The following is a 24,467-nucleotide window of genomic DNA, read 5'->3' on the forward strand; positions in this document are numbered from 1 at the left end:
ACAGCATGAATTAGATTCTTTTTATATTAAAAAGAGGGCTTAATAGAATTGAAGCAACATCAAGTATCATGTCAGACATTTCATCATATGTTTCCGAACAAAAAAAAAAGATCATGTATAGGGCACCCAGACACTCGATGTTTTTTGTCGTTGGATCGGGCCTACCATTTTCTTCCTCCGACCTCCTTTCTTGCCCACCGGACATCCTCCACCACACTGGCCAACGCGACCCCGCCACCTTGCCCACGAACTACCGTTGGGCTGGCCTACTGCCACAACCATCCCTCTAAGTCCGGGGTTAAAGAGCCTTGCCAAGGCCGAACAAACAAACCCCGTCCCCCCAAAAAAATCCAAAGAGGAAGTAAGGTGGACAAGGGAGCCAAGAAAAATCGAGTGAGGGAGGAGACTAAAACACTATTGAAATATAGGGTGTGTTTGGTTCCATCACCTAGCTCACCTCCCCTCGCCTAGCCAAGCATGGCAAGCTTTCCTTATTGGTTCCCTTGCCTCCTCATTTCTCCCTCTTCCTCTCTCTTCCTCTCTTCTTCCAAGCTGCAAAACTATCCATGGAAGAGCTAAATCTGGGGGAGGGGGGTTCTGAGCTGCGACGAGCTTGATTTGGATGGTTGTGAGCTTGATTCGGATGGTTGTGGCTCAATTTGGATGGTGGTGAGCTCAATTCGGATGATGGTGAGCTCGATTCGGATGGCAACAAGCTCGATTCGGATGGGGGAGAAGGTTGGTCAATTCGGTGGAGAAGAGCAATTCAGCAGAGAAGAAGGTCGATTCAGTGGGGAAAGACCAATTTAAATAGCTACGGGTTCATTTTGAGAAGCAATGTGCTCGATTTGGCTACTAGCATGCAAGTAGCTAGCACCACCAGTGGAGCTTGGAGGAGTGGAAGAGCTCACGAAAGATTACGTGAGGGCCAGCGAACCTTGCACAGCAGAGAGCCAATATGACTCTCCTATATGGGCAAGAAAAAGCTTGCCCGACCGGGCGAGTTTGCCGAGCAAAACGAGGTTCTAGGCGCTACCAAATGCCTGACCTTGCGGAGCAAGGCGAGGCGAGTGGCTTGCCCATAGCATTTCCAAAACAAAAAGGTTGCGTCTAAACTCTAAACTTTCAAAAAAAAAAATCCATAAAAAACTTCTGGATTCTGCAGTAATAAGCCAACAACTAATATGGTAACTCTGAAAAAAAAAATGCTAAATTTTTTTTTGTAGAACCTAAATCATTGTATAATAAGTTCAGATTACGAGGCACTGCTTTTATATTTTATCATGTTACCTCGGAACAATGCAATTTTAAAAATGTATGTCCCCTATGTTCTTTTTACAAATCTTGCAACACTTTTTTGCTTTGAATTCAACAGCTTTAACATGCAAATAAAACTCGGAGCAATGCTTGACATGTTTCTAGCATGCAATCATTCAAATCTCGTATAAAACATCTTGCACAAAATTTTAAGTCACCAACTAAAGCATTTCCTCTATTTAGTTTCAACACATCATACTTAGCAGCTGCAGAAAATGTTTGTATTTTTCAAATTAGATTGTGCACAAAATGTCCCCCCACATGCCCACTGACAGTCAAAATTTGAAAAAGGATCTATTGATGTGCATTGATACACCCTAGTAATTGTGAGTATTGGATGTTCACACTTGATGTTCTTTGAAAAATGTTTGTATTTTTCAAATTAGTTTGCATGGTTTTCACAATTTTGAGAGGTAGATAGGAGGGACGTAGAAGAAATGAAGAAGTATTCATTAATAGATAAGAAAATACTGCAGCTGTCTTTGTACAGTATGAACTAATATATTTCAATGGAGCTATGAAAGAACATCAAGTGCATGCCCAAGAAGATATACATGATACAACAGTGATAATAAGAACAACAGTAACTGATCAATAAACTAACAGCACCCGCCGGTCAAAAGAGAAAATGGAAAATGCACAAAATGTGAAGGAACAAAAAGTCAACATGTATTTGGAAACAGAAATGTACCAAACGAGAAAGCTTCTCAGAAGCTACAGAAGAAAATCTTGGATTACTGGAGCTTGGGGTACAATATCAGGCTGAGTACTAGGCCTTTCTCAGTGCTTATGTCTTCCTTGACGATGCCCACTTCTACCAGATCTTCTGTTCTTTCTTGATTCTTTTTCATCACTTTCATGAGGACTTTTACCTTTCTCCTTATCATGATTTTGTTGCTTACTTGTTCTAAAACTTGAATTAGGATGGCTTCCTACATCAGCAGCAATGTTCCCTATCCATTGAGAACTAGATTCATTAGTGCCCATTTTGTTTGATATTCCTTCAGAGTTTATACCTGAAGCCTTTTGTGAAGTTGATGGCCGTGAAGTTGATGGCTTGGCATCTCTACCCAAGAGCACACCACGTACAGCTCTAGACAAAGGGTCCTCTTTCGGAACATTCACACTAGCAGTCATAGAACTGATGAAATCCTCGCATCCAATTTAACTACTTTTGGTCTGGACTTTGTGGCCTTGGATTTTTTCCCAGCAAATCAAAGTTTGACAATCTTCGACTTATCATCAATAACAGTTTCATTGCTAGAAAATGGCAGAGGATCATTGGCATGAGGATAATCATTTGGCTCATCCTCAGCTTTCCCTGTTGGCAGATAAAAGAGCCCATGCCTTTTGCGATGCTCAGAAAGAGAAGACGAACCAATTGACACTGCAGGTTTATCTCTGGTCCCGACAGAATGGCGGCTGCGAGGATAGAAGAAGATTTATGGATAGAAGATCATGAGGATTTATGGATAGAAGAAGATTGAAGTTGAGGGGGTAGTATCATCTTCACTCACAATGTCAGCGAGTTCAACAAGATTTTCATTCAGGACAAGACCATCTGGAGGGGCTACATTCATTTGTGCATTCGCAGAAACGGGACCTAATTCTTGACAGAATACTGTCTGCATAGTCTTGACAAGCTCCTTTACCCGGCTATGCTTCTCATCATCAGCAACCTTTCTTTCCTTCAACTCTTGAATCTCTCTTACCAAATGGAGAAAACCGATCAGATTGTGTGCTCTCTCCTGGACTTCTACTTCATTGCACTCAACATGTGGGCCAACTGTTGTTCGAATCAAGTTAATCATGTAAAGTATTGATTCATGTGAAAAAGGATCCTTTATCACCGTGGTTGGCCTGATATCTTGCTCTTCACCAGACCCAAGTGCAACCTTGCTTTCCCTGCTAACAGTTTGATCAACAGCTAAATCATCAAATACTGCATCCACTGCCCTCCTTGAATCATCCAATCTCTCGACATACACACTGAAACAGAACGTGATCGTTTTAAATCCTGCATGGATGTAGACTGCTCTCACTGACATTGGCAGGAGGCTGGTCCTTGGTTGCAAGAGTGCCTCGACAAGCTCAACAGGATCCTTCGTGAAGTTCACATACTCACCAGAAATCCATGCTGCAGCAGAAAGAACAGGGCAGAGGAAGTGGTTCCCAAGCAAAGCAGGGTCAATCAGAAGAGTTCGAGCTGAACGGACAAGCTCTGGCCGTGCATCATGCACCCTCAGTCCCACATCAACAAGCTGCCGACCAATCTCATTCCCCTGGGGGCACAATGCAGGCCCCTAGCCATATCCGCAAGGAGCGAGGCATACCAATCAAAGTCCACCACCAGCTCATACACGTTACGCCCACATGCTGCCAGCACAGCTCCAAGAATGAGATTTGCATACTTTGGGTCTGACTTGGCAGCATGACTGACCAGCATCCTGGCAATGTCCATGATGTTGTTGTCACCAACCATTCCCATCATAAGGTGCAATGCCTCCTGGCGGATGTTCGAATCAGCATCACCCAGTGACTGTGAAATAACATCCTGGCAATCATTCACCGTTGATGCATATGCTGGGCCAAGCATACCAAGTGCCAGGAGCCCAAGGTACCGAAGGTTGGGATCATCTTCAGCAACTAGGAACTCCTTGGCTTCCCCAATGGCGAGGCGCACAGCAGCATCATGCGCTGGCAACGCAGTTAGCACCGTACGGATGCACTCAAATGTCAGTGACATGGCTGCAGAGCGAGTGAGGAGCTGGCAGACAGGGTCAACAATTCGAGCAGCTAGGCGTGACTCCAGAGGAGCCAATCGTGCAAACACTTTGAGCACCTTGATGAGCGCCCAGTTGGAGCGGGACGTGGTGAGCAGGTTGAAGAGGTCGGGCGCCAGCGGCAGGAAAGAGGGCGCGTCAGCCGGCGGCGCCGATAGGTCACAGAACGCTGCCGCAGCCGCCGTCGACGCCCGCGGGCGGGGGACGCGAGACACGCGCCAGCGGCTTGAGGAGGACCGGCACGGCCGCGGACGGCGAGGCGCCTATGACGCGCGCGGCGGCAGCGATGGCGCGGGGGCTGCACGGGAGAAGTGTGACACGAGGTCGTGCGCGAGGTGGACGGCGAGGTCGGGCGCGGCGGCAGCGGCAGGGGAGGCGAGGAGCTGGAGCGCGAGCGCGGAGACAAGTCGGCGGGAGGCGGCAGCGGAGGCCGAGAGGGAGAGGTCCTTGTGGAGCTGGTGCGTGGCGAGCGGGAGCAAGGAGAGGCGGGGTGGAGCGAGAGCGAGGCGGCTAGGTAGGCGAGGCGCTTGTGCGGGAGGTGCGGCGAGGCGAGGAGCTCGATGGCGGGGAAGGCAAGAGGGTGGGAGGCGACGGGGGCGAAGTGGAGGGAGGAAATGTAGGTGAGCTTCTGCAGCGCGACGGCCTTGGTGGCGGCGTCGGGGGCGCGGATCTCGCGGTGGATCTCGGAGAGCGCGCGGGCGACGGCAGCGGCTCGCCGGCGGCCTACGGGTCGGCGCTGAGGGACTTGACGAGGTCGTCAAGGGAGAGTTGGAAGCTGGTGTCCACCAGCGATGGCGCCGGCAGGACTGAGGCCATCGGCGGTGAGGTAAGGACGAGCGGCTGGCTCCGTGTGGTTTTGGGGTAACTTCTTTGGAAAATTTAAATATATGTTATTATACATATTACTGTTTTGAAATATATCATTATAAATTTAATATTTGAAAATATATTATTATAAATATCTTGAAATTAGATACGTTGCATTACGAATGTCGTGAAATTTGATTTATGACTAACATGGATCCAATTCCAAGAAACTAGTGATGGCATGTTTCTAAATATCGTATTTGTAATAGTATATTTAAAAATCGTGATATGTATAATGGCATAAATTTAAATTTCCTTACTTGGATTCAGGGGAGGTGCCGGCGTGGCCAAGCTAGAGGGCTCGAGCTACTGCATAGTGGGTCTGCGATGGATGGTGACGGGCCAGGTCCACATGTCAGCGCTGGCATTTTCATTTCATAATAACGAAATTAACAAATGTAGATCAGATCAAAATATTACATCAAGAATCAAATTCTAGCATTCTAGTAACATTTTTACGTGCATAAATCTTAGATTTTCAAGGTGATTCCTAGAATTATCATTGTTACGTCTTTTTTATGTAGCGCAAATTTCACAAAGTACCAAATTTAAAGGCAAGAGTAACACAAAGACATGGGTTTTTGTTTTTCTTTCACATAGCACTACATATATGATATATATAACACAAAGTACCAAGTTTTAACATCAACAACGATAGACGGATAGATGAGATGGCAACCATGTTAGTTGGACCCACCTATCAGTGAACACACTTCGTCTCGATCCCATGGCACGACCATCGTATCCTCTTCCCATGTGTGTGTCTAGTGCAGCTTTTTCTACTCATCTGTTGTTGTGGACATGAAGCACGTGTTTCAATGACAAGTGAGTCTAACCGACGTGGTTGTCACCTCATCTGCACTCATATCGTTATGAAGAGTTAAAATCTGATGTTTTGTGTTATAAGTTTCATGTATCTAGTGTTATATGAAAAAAGAAGAAAAAAAACTAGTGCTTTGTGTTATATATGCTTGTAAATCTGGTGTTTTGTGAAATTTTCTCTTTAATTTATGTTAATATTTCACCTATAACATTAAACTTTTCGAATTTGAAATTCAATTTATGGTACTTATCTCTCAAAGTTGATATTCAAATTATGCAGTTCACATCCTCGCATTTGCTGCCAACGCTGGGTGTTATTGCTGCTTGAGGTGTGCGGTGTCCTCACCACAACCTACCTCCGCTTCCTTCTTTTAACTAGAAGGTTGGAGACGCACTCAAGTCTAGCTCATCGCCACTGTCATTGAAGAAGACGAGTATACCATTGGTTGCAACAATATTCTTTTTGGAAAACCTATAGGTTTTTGTAACTGAAGAGAGTAGCTCAGGAAGAAGATAATAATTGCAAGTCGAGTGATGAGTACTATCATCATTGCAAAACACAGGTGAAAAATACCGCAGCCTGTGGCAAAAGAGCTTTCAAAACCGACATCATGGAGTTGAATGATCAGATTAGAAAAAATAGGAGGTTAAATGGATGAAGAGAAAAATAGTTCGAGAACTTGCATATAGGGGACAAAAGTGATCGTTCAGGGAGGTAGAATGGACTTCGTCGATGGTCATCTTGAACATAATTACAATCAGCAGTACAGTGAAGTGAGCTTGTAAGCAGGTGTTAAACTGCATCTCAACGTCATGAAGATGAAAGGTAAGATGCTGCCAGTGTTGGATTGTTTTAATTGTGCAGGTGCATCCACCTAACTCTAAACAACCACCTACAAGTTTAAAGTGAATGCTGGGTGTGAAGGACCAGCCGTCCAAGTAATTTCTGATTACAGTTACAGGTCTGAAAAAGGGAATTAAATTTTCCATGCTGAACAATTAGATCTAGAAATATAGAGTCAAGGTTTGTTTGGTAGAGCAATTTTTTAAGCTTATTATCTCTAGCTCCAAAAATTCTTATGTAAACTGATTAAGATCTTATATTCTTCGTTTGTGATCTTAGCCTTGTAACTTGTGGGGAGTGGATTGTGCACATCATATAAGATCCTGTTGATGTGCATTGTGTGTATAATACAAAATCTTAGTTGAAAGAGCTTTAGTTTCAAGATCTACACATGATTTAAAGTTATAAAATAAAATAAAATAATTTAAATATTTATTTTCAGTTTAAAATAAAAATAGATGCCATTTTATTGATTTTTAAGATAGTATTTTACTAGAATACCTATATTAATTGTTTATTGAAAAATAGAGTTTTAATTCAATAAGTATGACAGATTAGTGACTTATATGTCATTTTAAATATTAAAGAAATCGAAAAGGATAAACATATACTGTATAAAAAATTATTACAATCTTATTTTATGTGCCGAAAACTAAAATAACATCTGAAAGATATAAGAAAATGAAGGTAATAACAGTTATTTCGTTTTCCCAGATTACTTCCAGATATTGACGCAGATATCAAGCTGTAGCATCTGGCAAAAATAAATGCACAACGGGGTAACTACAATTAAAATGATATAATAAATTAACAACGCAAATTTCGCAAGTGGATTCACAAATTCAGACGTCCAACACCAATGCAAACTTCGCAAAAGAACTGGAGAGACATGGGATAATAGAGGAAGCAAGTTCGAAGTAACACAAGGTAATACATGACTTTAAAATGCTGTACCCAAAACTGCTATGCTACAAAACTCCCAAGAATTGGTAACTAAACAGCTCATAAGGCATGAATACAATAGTATTTCTGAGATGTACAGCAAAGTGAAAAGCACACATGCCGTCTCTGATCAAAGATCCCTCAGGCTTTCTTATCAGATCTATTAAGGTTTAGATTAAACCACTTCTTTTTACCAGATTTATCTCTGCCATCTACGCTACCATTCTCCGGACTCTCAGGAATGCTCTGCTCAGTTTGATATCTACTGCTGCTACTACCAGCTCCAACAGAATTTATAGTAGTTCGCTCAGTCGTGAATGAAGAATGGATATTATCTCTTTCCCTCAACATATCATCAACCTGTGGAGAAAGCAACTCTTATCAATACGTTCAAACAAATTTCGTATTAAAAGCAAGAAAGTACACATTATTTTCCACACTTCAGCAATATGTTTTGATAAACGTTCATATTAAATATCAGTCAGACAAACTTCTTATTTAGGTACATATTGACGTATATACTGATAAATGGCTATGATATAACTAAGTTAATCCAAGTTCTGAGTAGCTGCGCATCAAACATTATCTAACAAGCTGACTCTCAATAATAGCACTTTAAACTCATGCCATCCTATTCAATCATGTGTGAGCTTGCCTGATCCACCCTGCAAGCCTCACTTTAACTTACCACTTATGTGAAAATGAGTGGAAATAAACATTTTGTATAAACCAACACAGTATCACCAAAGAACTAGCCATGGACAGGGGTGCGTGGAAGTTAGCTATCCACGTGCCAGAGCCATGACTAGACTTGCAAGATCTTATGGGTTTCATCTCTAGCCTACCCCAACTTGTTTGGGACTGAAAGGCTTTGTTGTTGTTGTTGTATAAACCAACACAGTGCTGGAAATAAAATATTATCTGCATTTTTGCTGGATTTGAACACAGATTGGGATCAAGCCACTTGCAAGTATCGCAATAACAAAATGAGAAAAGTACGCTATCAAATCAGAGTTCTTTTTGACAACACTCAAATTGCTAAACTTGCATAGCCAGACTGGAAATATCCAAAATAAAACAAATACATGACTGTTGAAAACACCCAGGCTATATTTAAGATGTGCCTTTAGCAGCACATGACTTGAAAACACCTCTTTCTTGTCATCAAAATATACATATCAGTTTGAGAAAGTACATATCTTGAGGGGGGATAATATGTGCTTACCGCTTCTTTTTCCTGTGTATATCTGTTGGTAACTTCTTGAAACCGAGCCAAAGCCTACAAAGTCATATTCCTCAGTCAATGCTTTCTCCGGATGGAGAAACACACATAATACTATATAGTTGTTACATAATGAGTAGATAGTGACTGACTTTTCTGTACTCGGTTTCAAATTGACGCAAATCATTTCTCTTTGCCAGAATTTTAGACTCTATTTCCTTCAGCCTCTGTGTTGTGTCTCCATAACTCTTTGCACACATTGCTTCAATTGTATAGCTAGCAGGCTTGAAAAAATTATCACCTGCACATATCAATTAGAATGGCTCAGTGGAAAGGAATGTCATCGATACAAAGAGACAGTAAGAAGGCAGACCATAAACAGCAAATATATGAGTTCCAGGTTTGAGAGCCGACACTTCGCAGGGTTGGAGACCTTCCAATCTTTTAAAGAAGGCAGACTCAGGATCTTTGGCCATTGCCAACTGTAGTTGTAAGAAACAAATCTTCACATCAGTTACAATGTGCGTGACAACTAAAGGCATGCAGGGAATTATCTCTAGAATATACATACCGCATTCACTGTTGAGTCCATACGGTACACCTGAAAATGCAAGAAATACATGCCTGCAGATGTCGCCTTGCCAGTCTTCTGACTATCTTCCTGGAAGGCAAAGGCACAACTGGGGATAAAATTTGCTGGACATCTGAATGTTCATCTCTAAATTCTCATCTGAAATGTAACCCGAGCATACAAAAAATGCAGAGTTGCAGACTAAGTCGAACAAACATCAATTATTCCATTTGTCAACGATTCGTAAACAGCTGATCTTACGAACTTGTGAATGAGGTAGAAGATACATTCTGCAGTCGAATCACATGGCAAATACAGAGTTTTATACAGGTTCAAACATCCTTTAGAATAATAACCCTACATCATGTTTATCTTGTATTGATCTCTGAGACTGTTTATAAGAGGATTCTTGGCTAGCCTAGATAAATTTAAACCTAGTCGAGGGGCTCCTAGTGCGTAGTTGTGGAGGGTTGTTGATGTAGATCGGTAGCATAGAAGGTTTGAAGACTCAAAGCTTCTGTAGGTTTGAATAGACTTGTCCTCCGTAAGGTTCTTTAGCTCCGCATATATAGGGTTGTCGTCGTACGACCTTTGGAGTCCTTCGTTTATCATTCTTAGAGATAAACTTTTCTGTTTACGAAATATCCCAGGTACCTGTGAGCAGTTTTTATACGTTTAGGGATTCTCTTCCGAGACATAGAGATATGCCCCGAGGATATAGGAAATCCTAGAGGATCCGGATACGGTAGTTTCATACTACCCATCATCAAGCGCCCCCCCCCCCCCCATCAGTATGTAAAAAGAGGTTTCAACATATCAAAAGCTTAGTCAACAAAGATAAACGTTTTGTCTGACTATATCTTCGAGCTGTAACTCAGGTTCCCAGATAGAATGGTACATCTAACCAGGATCTCAGAGTCGTTGGGTCAACTAGTCGAGATTCCGAATACCTTTCAGTGCTCAGACAAGCTACGTGAAAGTGTTCTATCCCAATAGGAATTCTGAGTCATCTAAGAAATATCATCCCAAACCTTTTGAAAAGATAAGGAGAAAAAACTTATCGCTGACAGGGTTTGGATCCGTCGTAGTGGAGATTTTGCGTGGTGGTGAAAAGAATCTTTCCATGGCAAAAGATCATGATGACGTTAGGAAACTATGCGCGTACAGTAGAGTAGTGTGTCGTTCTTCGTGGGGTACTGTTCCAACTGCTCCTGCGTGCGTCGAAAGATATCCTGAGCATTTAATGCAACAAGACGTTGGCGCTGGAGGTCGCGGCCCCGAGTAATACTCGGAATTGTTACCATGCTAGTCGGAGCGTCGTCAAGTGCCTCTTTATCTGCGCAAGCTCGCTGAGTGGACGTGATTTGACTTCTAGCAGACGCTTGGTTTACCGCGAACCATTATGAGGCCAAAACCCACCATACGACGCCTAAAGATAGTCACGGCCGCTCAACGGCCTGGAGACCTTTTTAACCCACAGGTGGTGAGCATTTATTACCCCAGGTAACCCATCTTAGCCTCCAAACCTAGTCACGGAGTCCTCATAATCTTCCAACTCCTAAGAACTTAGGGTTAGGGTTCCATCACCAACAGATCCTCTACCCTCATCACTAAGGTCTCCCCCTGCAGCACCACCACCTTCGCCGAGGTTGAACAAACGGCAAGCATCCGATCACCGAGCACTCATCCCCAAGCCAGAAAGAAGTGGACTGGGATCTCTTTGAGGAAGAAGCGTGGGAGGAGGCTAAGGGTTCCACTTCATCCTCATCCCCAAACAATGACAACAACGGCAGCGACAGCGACAACGGAGCAACCAACTACTACATCAGTTATTCCTGGGGGAGGAACCTTAGGCGTAGACTCTTCTATTAGAGCCTTCTGATCTTCTCTTTCTTCCTCTCCCTGCACGGCGTCGAGCTAGGACTTAGGGCTTCTTTTGGACCTTCTTTTGGATGTATAGCTTTGCTAGCATATATGTAAAAAAGAACTCGAAACTTTGTTAATGAAATCTCTACTTTCTACTGAAATGCCTGTGTAAGAATGTGGGACTTCATGAGTATAGGATATAGAAAGCATGCGTCAGCTTATCGCGCTTGTAGCCATTTGTAGTCATTTGTTGGGATGTACATTGTGGATTGCCCTAGATCCAACTTGAGTGAAATGCATCTTATCCTTCAAGCACTCGAGGACTCGATAAGGAACTTCACGATCCCCACAGTTGTTACTTTAAAGCATAATCCCTTCTCGCTAGAAACTATTTTGAAGCGTGCACAACATGTATTTGCAACCTTTAGTACAGAGTACCCATTAAGCCCCTGATTGGTTATCTCCGAAGTGTTCCCAGATAGACGATCTAGGTCATAAAATAAAAAATAAAAAATCATACTACCCCTCGCTAAGAAACCTCAAGCGCGCATGTAGATATACATACCTAACTAGTGACTTATCTTGTTATCAGGCATTGAGTTGCAATGTCGAAGAGTAAGGGTGAAAAAAAAGATTCATTCAACTTCTCAAGTAATGACAACTACTATTACAAAATATATCATAAGTACTTACACATAGGACTTACGAAGTTGATCCATATTCTAAGAGTTTTTAAAGACTTCTACTTTCCATTACTAACCTATACGACCTAGGACGATTAGATTCAACCATCGTCTAAGGACCCTCCCACTTCAGAGTTGGCTTAATGCTATTCCTCTGGCTCTAAACGAGTCATGGAACCAAATCTCCAGGTTGTAAGGTTCTTTTTTGGAAGTTCTGGTTGTAGTAGCGCCAGAGAGCTTATTGGTACCGTACCGATCGTATCAACACAATCCTTTTTTCTTTGAGAATGTTGAGGTCCTCCTGTCTTCTCGAGATTTCCATCCTTATTGGCATACAACTCGATACGGGGAGGCTTGATCTTTAGTTCACAGGGTAGCTCAGCTTCAGCCCCACAAACTAGGAAGAAATACGTTTCACTCGTCGCTCTGCTGGATGTTGTCTAGAGAACAAGAGTACATTAGGCAATTCAGACACCTAGACTTTAGCGTATGCGGATAAACGGTTGAAGACACGGGTGTTGATTCCTTGTAGCAGTAGACCATTGGCTCACTCAACTTGTCCATTGCTCTATAGATCAACCACTGATGCAAAGCAAACCTTTGTGTTGTTGTAATCGATGAAAGCCGCACTTAAAAACTGAGTTCCGTTGTCGTTGATGATCCTACTCAGACACCAAATCTTGTCACGACGCTTTTCATGATGAACTTCTTGATTGTTGCTGAGATGATCTTGCCGACTGGCTCAGCTTCAATCCACTTGGTAAAGGTACCAATTGCGATGAAGAGAAACTTGAAGCCCCTGAAGAAACTAGGAAGGGTCCCAGAATATCCAGCCCCCAAGTTGTGAATGGCCCCGACAAGGGGATCATTGTAGGGCTTGGACGGGCTGGTGTACGCACCTGCTGTGAAATTGACAGTTGGCACACGTTTTTACCATCTCGCTCGTGTCATGAAGAGTTGTAAGCCAGTAGAAACCTTGTTTGAAGAGTTGTTCGCACACGCCTCTATGGATTTCTTTGAGTAATTCTCTACCGTGCTTCTGAGAGATGCACATCATGAGTACTCCGTGGACGCCTCTTCTGTTGAGAACACCATCCACCAAGGTATACATCCTGAATAAACGGGATATTTGCTCAGATAGTGCATCATCTTCCGACACAACTTGATCTTGAAGAAACTTGCAGATTAGATCCATCCATGAACTTTCGTACTCGAGCGAAGCCACGAGTTCGCTCATGACTCTTTTGGAGAATCGATTCCTAACAAGCCCTTATGTTGGTTATAGGTCTCGTAGACCACCACTCATTCGGCTGTGCTGTCTGTGAAATTCACACATGGCTTCAAGAGTCTTTATATGAAGACCCCAGTTTGTCCTGGAGATCGTGGGGAGGCTGGTCAAGCAAGATTATCAGCGAAGCAATTATCCTTCCTAAGGATGTACTTGACCTTGAGTTCGATGAATTTCTTTTCCAACTTCCTCACCTCGAGTCTTGTCCGATGTTTGATACTCCTTGCTAACTTGCTTCATCACTAACTGTGAATACTCTTTCATGAGAAAGTGACGGATACCATGCGCAGAAGCTACTCGAAGACTAGCGAGCAGACCCTCATACTCGGTTACGTTGTTTGTGGTTGGAAAGTCTAGCTGCAAAGCATATTGAAGCATCTCATGTGGGAGAGATGAGTATAATTCCAGCCCCCGAGCCTTGGAGCGTAAGCGACCCGTCGAAGAAGAGTCCATACGCCGGACACGCACTACGGTTTTCCTAAGGTTGATCAAGTTACCATTCGGCGACGAAGTCAGCAAGCACTTGCGATTTGATCATTGTCCGAGATATGAAGCAAACATCAAATTACCCAAGCTCAACAACCCACTTAGCGATTCGTCCAATGGCATCTTTGTTGTGAAGGATTTCTTCGAATGAAAATATTGATGGTATGGTGACCTTATGGGCCTGAAAATAGTGCCTTAGCTTGCGAGAAACCATCAATACCTTATATAGTAGCTTCTGTACTTACGGGTAGTACTCCTTAGGACCATGGAGTACTTCGTAGGCATAGTATACCGATCGTTAGCTCTTCCCTCGCTTGTCGGGTACTTGCTGTTCCACCACTAATACTCCGCTCACGGCACGTGGTCTCGCCGCTAGTTCATTTGGGTTGGGAGCGACTAACACAAGGGGGGGGGAGGTACATCTTTAAATTTTTGAATGCCTCATCAACCTATTCAAACCATTCGAATTTGTCGTGTTGGCGTAGTAATCTAAAGGAGCCCTGGTCTCCGAGTCAGGATATGAAATGACTAAGGGCTACCATGCACCCAGGTAGTTTTTGAACTTTTCGTACTGACCTGAGGGTTGCATTTCTTCGATGGCCCTGATCTTATCGGGGTTGACCTCGATTCCCCAATATGATACCAGGGTACCCAAGTAACTCTCCTGCATCGACTCCAAACGCACACTTTTCTAGATTAAGCATGATCCAGTATTTGAGTAGATTGTAGAACATCTCTTACAGGTCGGAGATAAGATCTTCCTTCTTTTTAGTCTTGACGACAAGATCATCAACATAGACTTCGACATTTCGACCAATCTGGTCGTGAAGGGTTATTTGCATACTGCACTAATAGGTGGTGCCGGAGTTCTTCAATCCAAAGAGCATCTTTACGTAATAGAATACTTCAAAAGGAGTTACAAAGGAGGTTTTCTCCTTATCCTGGGATGCATATTGATACGGTGATATCCAGAATAGGCACGAGAAGGCTTAGATAGCCGCATTCGGAGGTGGAATCAACTATCTAATCTATTCAAGGTAGAGGGAAAGCGTCCTTAGGGCATGCTTTGTTGAGATTGGTGAAATCCATGCACATGTGCCATTTACTGTTATATTTTTTAACCATGATAGGCTTAGTGAGCCACTCAGGATGTTCCACTTCTCTGATGAACCCTGCCTTAGTAAGCCTTTCGATTTCCTCCTTGATTGCTTCCTTTCGGTCGGGTGCGAACCGCCGGAGCTTCTGCCTGACCAACTTGGCGTCGAGCTGGATAGCCAGTTTGTAATGGATCACCCCCTAGGGATGCTAGGCATATCGGACGGTTGCCATGCAAACACGTCGGTATTTGCCCGGAGGAATGTGATGAGCGCAAGTTCCTATTTAGGATCTAGGTTAGAGCCGATCCAAACATTCTTGGATGACGCCGCTAGGTCCAAAGGAGCGATTTTAACTTCACCATAGGACTTCACAGCCTCCTTAAGCCTCGAGTTCTTAGTCTCCTAGTTAGGGTTAATGATGAGCCGCCATATCGAGACTCCGCTTGTCGTAGCGTTGGCCTGTTTTGGGGCAGCCCTAAACGGTAATAACTCACGTAGGCCCTAGAATCTTCACGCACTGGTAAGCATAGTACACAACAGTCATAAACTTGGCTAGAGTTGGTCGTCCTAAGATGGCATTGTACGCCGTCTCAAAACTGACCACATCGAACATAATCTTTATAGTCTTGACGACAAGATCAACAGACTTCGACATTTCGGCCAATCTGGTCGTGAAGGGTGATTTGCATACCGCGCTGATAGGTGGCGCCAGCGTTCTTCAATCTGAATGGCATCTTTACGTAACAGAATACTCTAAAAGGAGTTATAAAGGAGGTCTTCTCATCCTCAAGATGCATACTAATATGGTGATATCCAAAGCAGGCATCGAGAAGGCTTAGATAGTCGCATTTGAAGGTAAAATCGACTATCTGATCTATTCGAGGTAGAGGGAAGGCGTCCTTGAGGCATGCTTTGTTGAGATTGGTGAAATCCACGCACATGCGCCATTTGGCGTTTGATTTTTTAACCATGACAAGGTTAGCGAGTCACTCAGGATGTTCCACTTCTTTATGAACCCTGCCTTAGTGAGCCTTTCGATTTCCTCCTTGATTGCTTCCTTCCGATTGGGCATGAACTGCCGAAGCTTCTACTTGATCGGCTTGGCGTCAGGTTGGATAGCCAGTTTGTGTTAGATCACCTCCCTAGGGATGCTAGGCATATCAGACGACTGCTATACAAACACGTCGGTATTTGCCCAAAGAAATGTGACGGGCGCGAGTTCCTATTTGGGATCCAGGTTACAACCGATCCAAACGGTCTTGGATGGTTCCGCTGGGTCCAAAGGAACGATTTTGACTTTGCCGTGAGACTTCACAGCCGCCTCGGGATGAGCTGGGACGCTTGTCGGGATAGGTATCAAGAAGATCTGCTAAAACTTCGCCAATTTTAGTTTTCATGACTTTACTTTGTTTGAGTTCTTTTTGCGCCTGCTCTTTGCCGCGTCGTCATCTAGTCCGGGTTGAGGGTGCTTGATGCCTTGATCCCTCTCCTTGACGACCAGGAGCGCCTCCTCGGCATTAGCTGCCTTGTCAACGATCCTCATGAGGTCCTTAACCGTCTCGGCCTCCTTCCTGACGATGTCCTCAACGCATCGTCAGCTTCTGACCCCTCGGGTAAACATCATAGTCGTTTATCTTTAGGATGGTATTCTGGGTGTTACTGAAGCAGCAGACGAACTCGCACAAGGTTATGACACGGAAGAGGTTGTTTTTCGTGCCAGGGCAAACGTAGGTACCTTGAAAGTTGGCTCAGAACAAATCGCAGAGCTGCTCCCATAAGTAGATCGTCACTGGCGATAGATTGGTTAGCCAGGTCCTGGTCGACCTTTCAAGAGCCGTTGGGAGGTAGTTTGCCATAACCTTTACGTCCCCACCAGCCGCTTGGATGGCCGTAGTGTAAATATGAAGAAACTTGACAGGATTAGTGTTCCCGTTGTACTTTTAGATTGACCCAGGTTGGAATCGAACCAGCTAGTTCACCCTTCGTAGATCCGAAGAGAAAGACTGGCTTCCATTGATGGCGACACCTTTGTCGGTCTGGGTAGCCACAGGTGTGTCGCCCATCGGGGTTGGAGATTGGCCACGGCTTCTACTCAAACGGAGCCGGGATAACCTCCGGTTAGGCCGCTGAGGAGAAGTCGACGGCTCCTCAGGGCTCCTCAAGCATCTTCGCTGCTCAATGAATTCGCGCAAATCGCTGATGGGATGGTTCTAACCAGCAAGGTCCTGTAGTGGCTAGGCGCTCGATTGTCTTATTACGTCTTTCCTGATTTGAGTCTTCACAGAAAGGATCAACGTGAGACTTCCCGCGATTAGAGCTATTCATGGCTTGATGAGAGTTCTCGTTCTGGAGGATAGCCTCTCTTGCCAGATCGGTCATCGAGTTTATCCAGTCTTTGCCGCCAAGGGTAGCCAAATTTGTAATAGAGGGTTGTTGGAGGGCCTCTTGTAGAAGGAGAAGCTTCTGAGTCATTGCAACTCTGAAGCATTGAGTTCCCTATTAATGATTAGGGGACACGAGATCTCGGATCCCGTTGGGATTTGGGATCAGAGTAGTTGTCATCAGCGGAGGCTAGCTGGCATTCCCCGCAACCGGAGCAGCGGGGTCCCGTGTGTTTGCAGGATCGTTACCATCATGATTGGATAGACTAACATCCCCATCTTCGATGACGAAGACTTCTCAGGGGTAATCTCCAGTGTAGGAGTCCAGATCCATCATGGATTTGTCATCGGAGGCCACGGGGGAGGATCCCGACTTGCGGCAAACGTCGCTTGCGTGATCTTTGGTGCACTGATACCGTAATCTTTGGAGTCCAGATCCATCATGGATTTGGCAATCGAGCAGTTCAAACAAGATACCATAATCTTTGGCGCACTAATCCATAAAACGATTTACCACGTTGCTGGAGCCGTCGCCAGTAAGGTCATTGTCGAGGTCCACCCAATCGATCGCCGGTCCGTTGTCGGTCGAGAGGGTAAAATTGCCGTGAACCCCTCATCCGAGAAACCGGCCCTCAATGCAAACTTGGGTAAAGTAGACAGCATGTTGAGTGTCGCATATTCGATGTCTTTGGTCATATTCCCCACAGACGATGTCAGCTGTCGATGATTCGTAAACTGCCGATCTTACGAACTTGTGAATGAGGTAGGGGATATTTCCTGCAGTTGAATCACATGGCACACACTGAGTTTTAAACAGGTCCAGACCTACGTTAGGATAATAGCCCTACATCTTGTTTGTCTTGTATTGATCTCCTACAAGGGGATTCTTAACTAGCCTAGATAGATCTAAACCTAGTCAAGAGGCTCCTTGTGCGTAATTTTGGAAGGTTGCTGATATAGATTGGCAGCACAGAAGGATTGAGGACTCAATCCGTAGGGTTCCCTAGATCCGTATATATAATGGGGTCATCGTACGTCCTCTAGAGTCATTCCTTATCATTCTTAGAGAGAAACTTCTTTGTTTATGAGATATCCCGAGTACCTAAGGACAGTTTCCATACATCTAGGGATTCTCTTCCCAAGCATAGAGATTTGCCCCGAGGATATAGGAAACCTTAGGGGATCCGAATACTGTAGTTTTATACTACCCATCATCACCATTATACATACACATAACTTTACCATGATCCTAAAATATCAATGCAAAATTAGGAGCAGCACTACAAAAAAGGAGTTCCTTATCATTAGTATTCTTAGTGCTGCAGATCAAATAGTTTTTGGCCCCATCTCTGCAAGTGTCATGTAAATTTGGTGTCTAAGTTATAAACCCTGAGATGGATCTAATAAACTAAAGGATCAAATAGAACAAAGTGGGAACTCTTGTTACTCAATATGACCAGTTGTGTCGACATTAACCAAGAGGATTTGATGTCCAGATACAAAATCCCAGACTTCCAAAACATGGAAGTAAGTCTTTTTTACCACATCTACAATTAATCAGAGCTTTTCAAGTGTGAAATGTTGCACAACTTTTCCTCTTATAGTTAATTTTCTCCATGTCAATTGAAAAATGATTACATTATTTAAGGATCTAAAACAAGGATCATACCACTATATTTGCAATAGTGCCTGGTGGTAATTTAATGATTGTATTAGTTTTGTTGAATATGACAGGTTTTCTAGCACATTCTTAAACACATTGTATGTATAAAAATTACATTGGTGATGATAGTAATGTCCCTGATTTAAGTTCTTCAAAGGTATAACCAAGATTTCTATCACCCGGTTTTTGCTAGAGTGATCAAATGAGACTGGTAATGATATTAAGTCATAAAGCTGAAGATTGTTAAGCTACAAATATAAAATAAGGATTATGACATTAAACCATTGGAGTGATCTATGACGTCCTGCATCATATCGAAAAGTAATGACAATTTACAAAGCACATCAACAATCTAATTGTACAAAGTAGAAATTACCTGCAGAGCAAGTCCATAACCACCAGTAACTTCTTGTTCAAAGTACAGAAGCTGTACACATATATTGAACAAATCAGAAAATTGATGAATATTTTCGGCAGGCCTCTAGTTCCATAGCAGTGAGTCACCTCATACCTTAAATTTACTTTGTGCAGGTGAGGTGACTCTGACTACTATCCCTGAGTGAGCTTGTTCTTCACTTATTGTTACACCAAAAAAATGAGCACATTGCTTGTCAACCTACAAGTTGACAAGATAGCAGAATCAGGACCTTTCCGATATATTGCCAAAACAATCAGGACCTACAAGTTGACAAGAGAACCATCCCATTATATATTGCCACAAGAATGGCAGAATCAGGACCTTTCCGATGGCAGATGTTCCAACTGGGAGTGGTCTCACTGTAACTGTTCCATTCATAGCTTCTTCAAGAACAGTAGGAGATATTGTGGTCTTGATAGGAACGCCAAGCTTGCTAAAATTTTAAATTTATACGAAACACAGTAGACAATTGTGAATATTCAATTAATTTACAAAGTAATTATCTGATTCTATGATTACCTAAAAAGTGCTGCAAACATTGTGTTCACAGTTCCAAGATTGGACAAATCAATCTCCATATCCATTCCTTCATTTTCTAATGCCTGACACAAAAAAGGGATCTCATACATAAGCCTATTCTCATATTCAATAAAAGATCCATGCCACTGCTGAATTCATAGAATTTAGCAATAACATATTATTACATCTACATGTCATCACAATAATAAGTGCCAATGTCAATGTGTGCTATCCAGTATCAAGAATCAAGATACCAAAATTTAATTCAATTTAATTATAATTCCCTGAGTTACTAGTTTAAGGGAACAAAAGGGGGATTTGGTCAGGTAGCTGGGACCAAGCTGCCATAGTGCCAATTGACTATCGTGCTGTGCTGTGCAAGGTTGTTGTGGGGCCTGGCAACATGAGACACCTTTTCAGGAGACAATTAGGAAACAGATTAAATTAGCGATACAGTAAAAAATTTATTATGACCAGTTGGCAACTATAAAAAATGTGTGATATTTTATTGGATGTCTCTGAAGAGACAAACATGTGATATTCAAGCAACTCAGTATTCCCACATCAAAAAGACCATCCTGACACTTCAATTTTTTTCCCCACAAGAATATGGCCTCTCATGACCTACCTGCCGCCTCTTTACTCTCCTCCCTCCACTCTCCGTTGATTTTCAGCCTTTGTTTATCATCTCTCATCCCTCACCTTGTCTCCATCTCCGCACCATCCGGAAGGCCAGCCCAGTCGGTAGCTTCTTTGTTTAGTTACTTAGCCGTCAAGTTAGGAGGTTCGGTTAGGAAGGTTATCCCTAAATAAGGAAGTCTATCTCTTGAGTGAGGGAAGAATCTAGAAACCTCATGTTAGGGAGCTCGGCCATAAATACAAGGCTGTGGTCTCATGTTATCATTAAGAAAGGGATAAAAGGGGTAAAACTCCCGGGCCTCCCAGCAGCTGTGCGCCGCCTTGCCCTTGGCAGCCGCCGCACCTCCCCCTCCCTTCTCCCTCAATTTCCCCCAAATTCTTCCCAGTTTCATATTGAAATCTAGACACATGAAAGGAAGTCTTAGAAATTAGCATATGCAAGGAATCCTACTGGCAAATAAGGCAGTTTTCCACGGTACATGCGGATACTGAATAATTGAATGTTTCTTGCCTCAAAGAAGAATTCTTCAAAATAAATGTGTTTCTGTGTATCTTACTGCAAAAGGTTTAACTGGAACTTTACATGCCTTCTCCTTATGATAACTTTGTACCAAAACACGCAAGATCATTCAATAGTCGCAAAGTGCAGCCGACATTTCATATTATTAACCTAATACCTACATAAATATAATCTGAGACAATATCCACATCTTCCTGTGCTAGCATTGCATCAAGTAAAATAAGATAGGCATGAATAAACAGATGAGCAAATATTCCACAAAATTAGAAGTTAAACAGAAGCCAAAAAGAATGCACTGTCATAATTTGTACAAAAAAATAACCAACAAAAATATGGCCGAAACTACAACTGTATAAAAAAAATAAAAGGGTTCAGATACCATAAAATGCTAAAGTACATCTAACAAACAATGTTGGCTAAAGTATAAATGTAATCACTTCGACACATTGGGTTAAAAGAACGGTAACCACACAGGTATTTTGATTAAACTTACAGGTGAGAAAATGAGTGAAAAAAGCACTGGAGTGAAAACAAAAGATGCAAAGATAAAAATGGCTTGTACAGTCTGGTAGCATCAACAAAAAGAGATCAGCACCTCAAAACCAGCAGTATCATATTGCCTCCGTTTCTCAGGGTCTGACAAGATGCTATATGAATATGCAACTTCTTTGAAGAGCTCTGATGCTTCTGGGTTGCTAGCATTCTTGTCAGGGTGATACCTGTCAAAAATAATAGGAACTATGATGACCATTCTAAAATTGGGTTTCATCAACATTGCAGGGTGCAGGCAAAGTTATGCAAAATAGTAGAGCTAATATGGTAATTGGTAACAAGTTGGGTATAATGGGATGACAATATCTAGAATGATGCAATAAAGGTGCCATGTCATGGAGATATCTCATAACTCGCAGAATAATCATATGGCCACAAAAGGATAGTAGCATTAAAATATTGCAGGCAATGCGAAATATACAATGTTTCCATGGACATTATTAATTAGCTCTTATCTGATAGGATTAATGTTGTAAAAGCAAGTCAACTCACCCGAGTATTAACAGGCCCCCTCATTGGCAATGAGTATGAAAATATGAGTAGTTAACATGGTTAACCAGTCTAACCGGGCGTTTACTGTATTTGTACAGGTGGTACCCCGGTTAACAGGGTGTCTACAAGGTGGTTAGATACTAGTGCCCACTCCAGCCCCTTAGTATTCACCGTAACTTCTCTCCATTCCAGTAGCTTTTCCTAGTCACTTTGTAGTTTCTAGAAAGATTACCATTCTTGACTGTATTTGTATATACATAAATAAATCCAAATTTCAAATTAGAAGTACAGGTTACAGTGCTGATTACAATTAATCGCTACAAGGTGAGGTGACCGAGCGAGTATTTGTTACCGACTTACTGTTACCGAGTTTTAGAACCTTGGATAGACACAAGAAATTTGTACCGAAATCCATTGCTCTGGCTCTTCAAATGCATAGCACAACTGCTTTTGTTTGCAATTTCTTTCAGGTGGTTGATTGAAAAATGATATAAAAAAGCATAACTTCTACTTCAAGCATTTTTCAAGGTAATTTATTATTAATAAAAAAAAGAGGAGAGCGTAATATTATCCCTGATTGTTGTCTCATCTCTCAAATTGGCGACTGAAAACAGCACAGAAAGTTTCAACTCAAACAAAATAAAAGGGTTAAAGAGAGTTTGGAACAATAGAGATCTTATTCAATGTAATATATTTGCATTATTAAATCCAACAGAACACATACTTCTGAAGGCTGAACACAGTTATTTGCATTGACATGAAAACATTGTGTTTACAACGTTTTTCTTTGCTTTCTTACCAAGAAGCAGATGGGAAGTACATTATCATCATTTTAGTGTATCTCACACTAGTATTATTTCCATAGTGACGTAAATCCCATTTCAGCATTGCCAATGGCTGGATGAAAGGAGTTCGGTGAAGCAAGACAATGGAATCTGTCCCCTGCTGCACTGAAAAGCACCATAGCCCACGTGCTGATTCGCCTACTCTATGATTACCAAATCGGAGCTGATGCATTGCTCAAGAGCAAGAGTCCATTTCAAAGTACAAATAATCTTAACATAAACCGAACCATCTGCACGTCTCTACAGTCGGGATAGTACTGGCAGACAGAGCCCAGTTACCGCATTATAGTAAACTAATAGTAGCACCTTTTTTTGTTAGCGTAACTCAAAACATAGCATGAGGAACAAGATGCGAAATGGAAGAGGATGAGGGAGCACGGACTTGAGGGCGAGCTTGCGGTAGGCGGACTTGATCTCCTGGTCGGAGGAGTCCCTGGGTACGCTGAGCACCTCGTACGGGTCCCGCCGCACCGCCGGCGCCGATGGCCCCTCCATCTTCCCCGACGACGCCATCCCGCAACAAAAAACCTAAAAACGGACGGAACACACCAAGTCATCAGGAACCAAAAACGCTCAGGCTGTGCCGAATTCGACATGAGATCTCATCTCACCACACCTCACCTCGGCGCGGGCGCGGCCAGATCTCGCCGCCTCCCGAGGTGGGCGAGATGGCGACGGGGGGCAGAGGGAGGCAGAGAGGGAGAATGGATTTGGCCTCGGGAGAGCACGACAACGAGCCGCAACTTGCAAGGGGGATTTTGAAATTCTTTTTATTTTCGGATTTTCTTAGGTCCTGCGCCCCGACCTTTGATTCGGTGGCTCCTCCAAGCAAGCGAGCCGATATAAGGCTAGCCCAACGGCTTCTCTTTGGGACTAAAATTTAGTAGAAAAGGGATTTTTTTCTTTCAAAGTTTCAACAGTTTCTCTCATGATTTTTTCATGATATAATTTTCAGAATCATTCCTTTTAATACGGAATTCTTTCTTCTTTCTTCGTAATTTTCCTCGAAGGAAAGTTATTAAAATGAGAGAAAATAAAAAGAATAGGAATGAAGAAGAGAATTGAAAAGGGAACGAAATGAAGGAAATATGGTTAAGGATGGTCTAAAGAGAGGACATAGACGCAGCTTTTTTGAGGGACGAGAAATAAAAAAAATATGAAAAATTACATATATATATTATCATAAATATCACAGTTTATAGATATATATCATTATAAATCGTGATATTAGAATAGTGTCATTACAAAACTATCGAAATTAGATCGTGCAATTACTTACCTCTTCAGTTTACATTTATACGTTTTTCAATTTCCGCATTTTCATATGGACCATTTTGCCCTCCATCTTCAAGTAGCCGTCTCTCTGATGAGCCTATGGCTTTTTGGATACAATCAATACCGTCAATAATCTTCAAATTATACAAAGTCCAATTGTAAAAGCATGTGCACAACAATTAAACCACCATGTGAATTCGTTTCTCGCTATTCATTCTTATTTGAATAGATTCCTACTAAATATGTTTTACTGCTTAAGAACGTGAGAGAAACACCGCAACCTTATCTAGATATCACCCTTCAAAGATCAAGTCTACTCGGACTCGAGGCTAAGCTCTAATCGTAATCATGATCGAAGTCGTGATCATGGTCGAG

The 24,467-nt window shown here is 42.7% G+C and overlaps 1 protein-coding gene and 1 pseudogene across 3 annotated transcripts; both read right to left on the bottom strand.

Annotated features, from left to right (window-relative positions):
* Window positions 1-1,779: 1,779 nt before the first annotated feature.
* On the bottom strand, window positions 1,780-5,696 carry LOC133903541 (AP-3 complex subunit delta-like; annotated as a pseudogene).
* Window positions 5,697-7,440: 1,744 nt separating this feature from the next.
* On the bottom strand, window positions 7,441-23,619 carry LOC133902508 (chaperone protein dnaJ 15). Of its 3 annotated transcripts, none has more exons than XM_062344124.1 (12): window positions 23,439-23,619; window positions 23,200-23,345; window positions 21,524-21,647; window positions 19,770-19,852; window positions 19,572-19,683; window positions 19,344-19,448; window positions 19,209-19,259; window positions 9,369-9,458; window positions 9,171-9,279; window positions 8,950-9,098; window positions 8,801-8,854; window positions 7,441-7,935 (listed from the first exon to the last, which is right to left on the bottom strand). In XM_062344124.1, the coding sequence occupies exons 2-12, from the start codon at window positions 23,328-23,330 to the stop codon at window positions 7,717-7,719; spliced, it is 1,227 nt and encodes a 408-aa protein (XP_062200108.1). In that variant the 5' UTR covers window positions 23,331-23,345; window positions 23,439-23,619; the 3' UTR covers window positions 7,441-7,716. The 3 variants fall into 3 exon arrangements, with proteins under 3 accessions (XP_062200108.1, XP_062200114.1, XP_062200121.1); XM_062344130.1 differs by having other exon boundaries at window positions 23,434-23,619; XM_062344137.1 differs by having other exon boundaries at window positions 23,429-23,619.
* Between the last annotated feature and the right edge of the window lie 848 nt (window positions 23,620-24,467).

Source organism: Phragmites australis, chromosome 2 (assembly GCF_958298935.1).
Source record: "Phragmites australis chromosome 2, lpPhrAust1.1, whole genome shotgun sequence".
In the NCBI taxonomy this organism is placed as follows: Eukaryota; Viridiplantae; Streptophyta; class Magnoliopsida; order Poales; family Poaceae; genus Phragmites; species Phragmites australis.

Excerpts from the sequence above, each read along its gene's own strand:
- LOC133902508 (XM_062344124.1), bottom strand. The coding sequence starts at position 23,330 with ATGGCGTCGTCGGGGAAGATGGAGGGGCCATCGGCGCCGGCGGTGCGG. Across the intron at positions 19,260-19,343 it reads CTGCACAAAGTAAATTTAAG|CTTCTGTACTTTGAACAAGA; the intron begins GTATGAGGTGAC and ends ATATGTGTACAG. Across the intron at positions 8,855-8,949 it reads TTGAAACCGAGTACAGAAAA|GCTTTGGCTCGGTTTCAAGA; the intron begins GTCAGTCACTAT and ends ATGACTTTGTAG.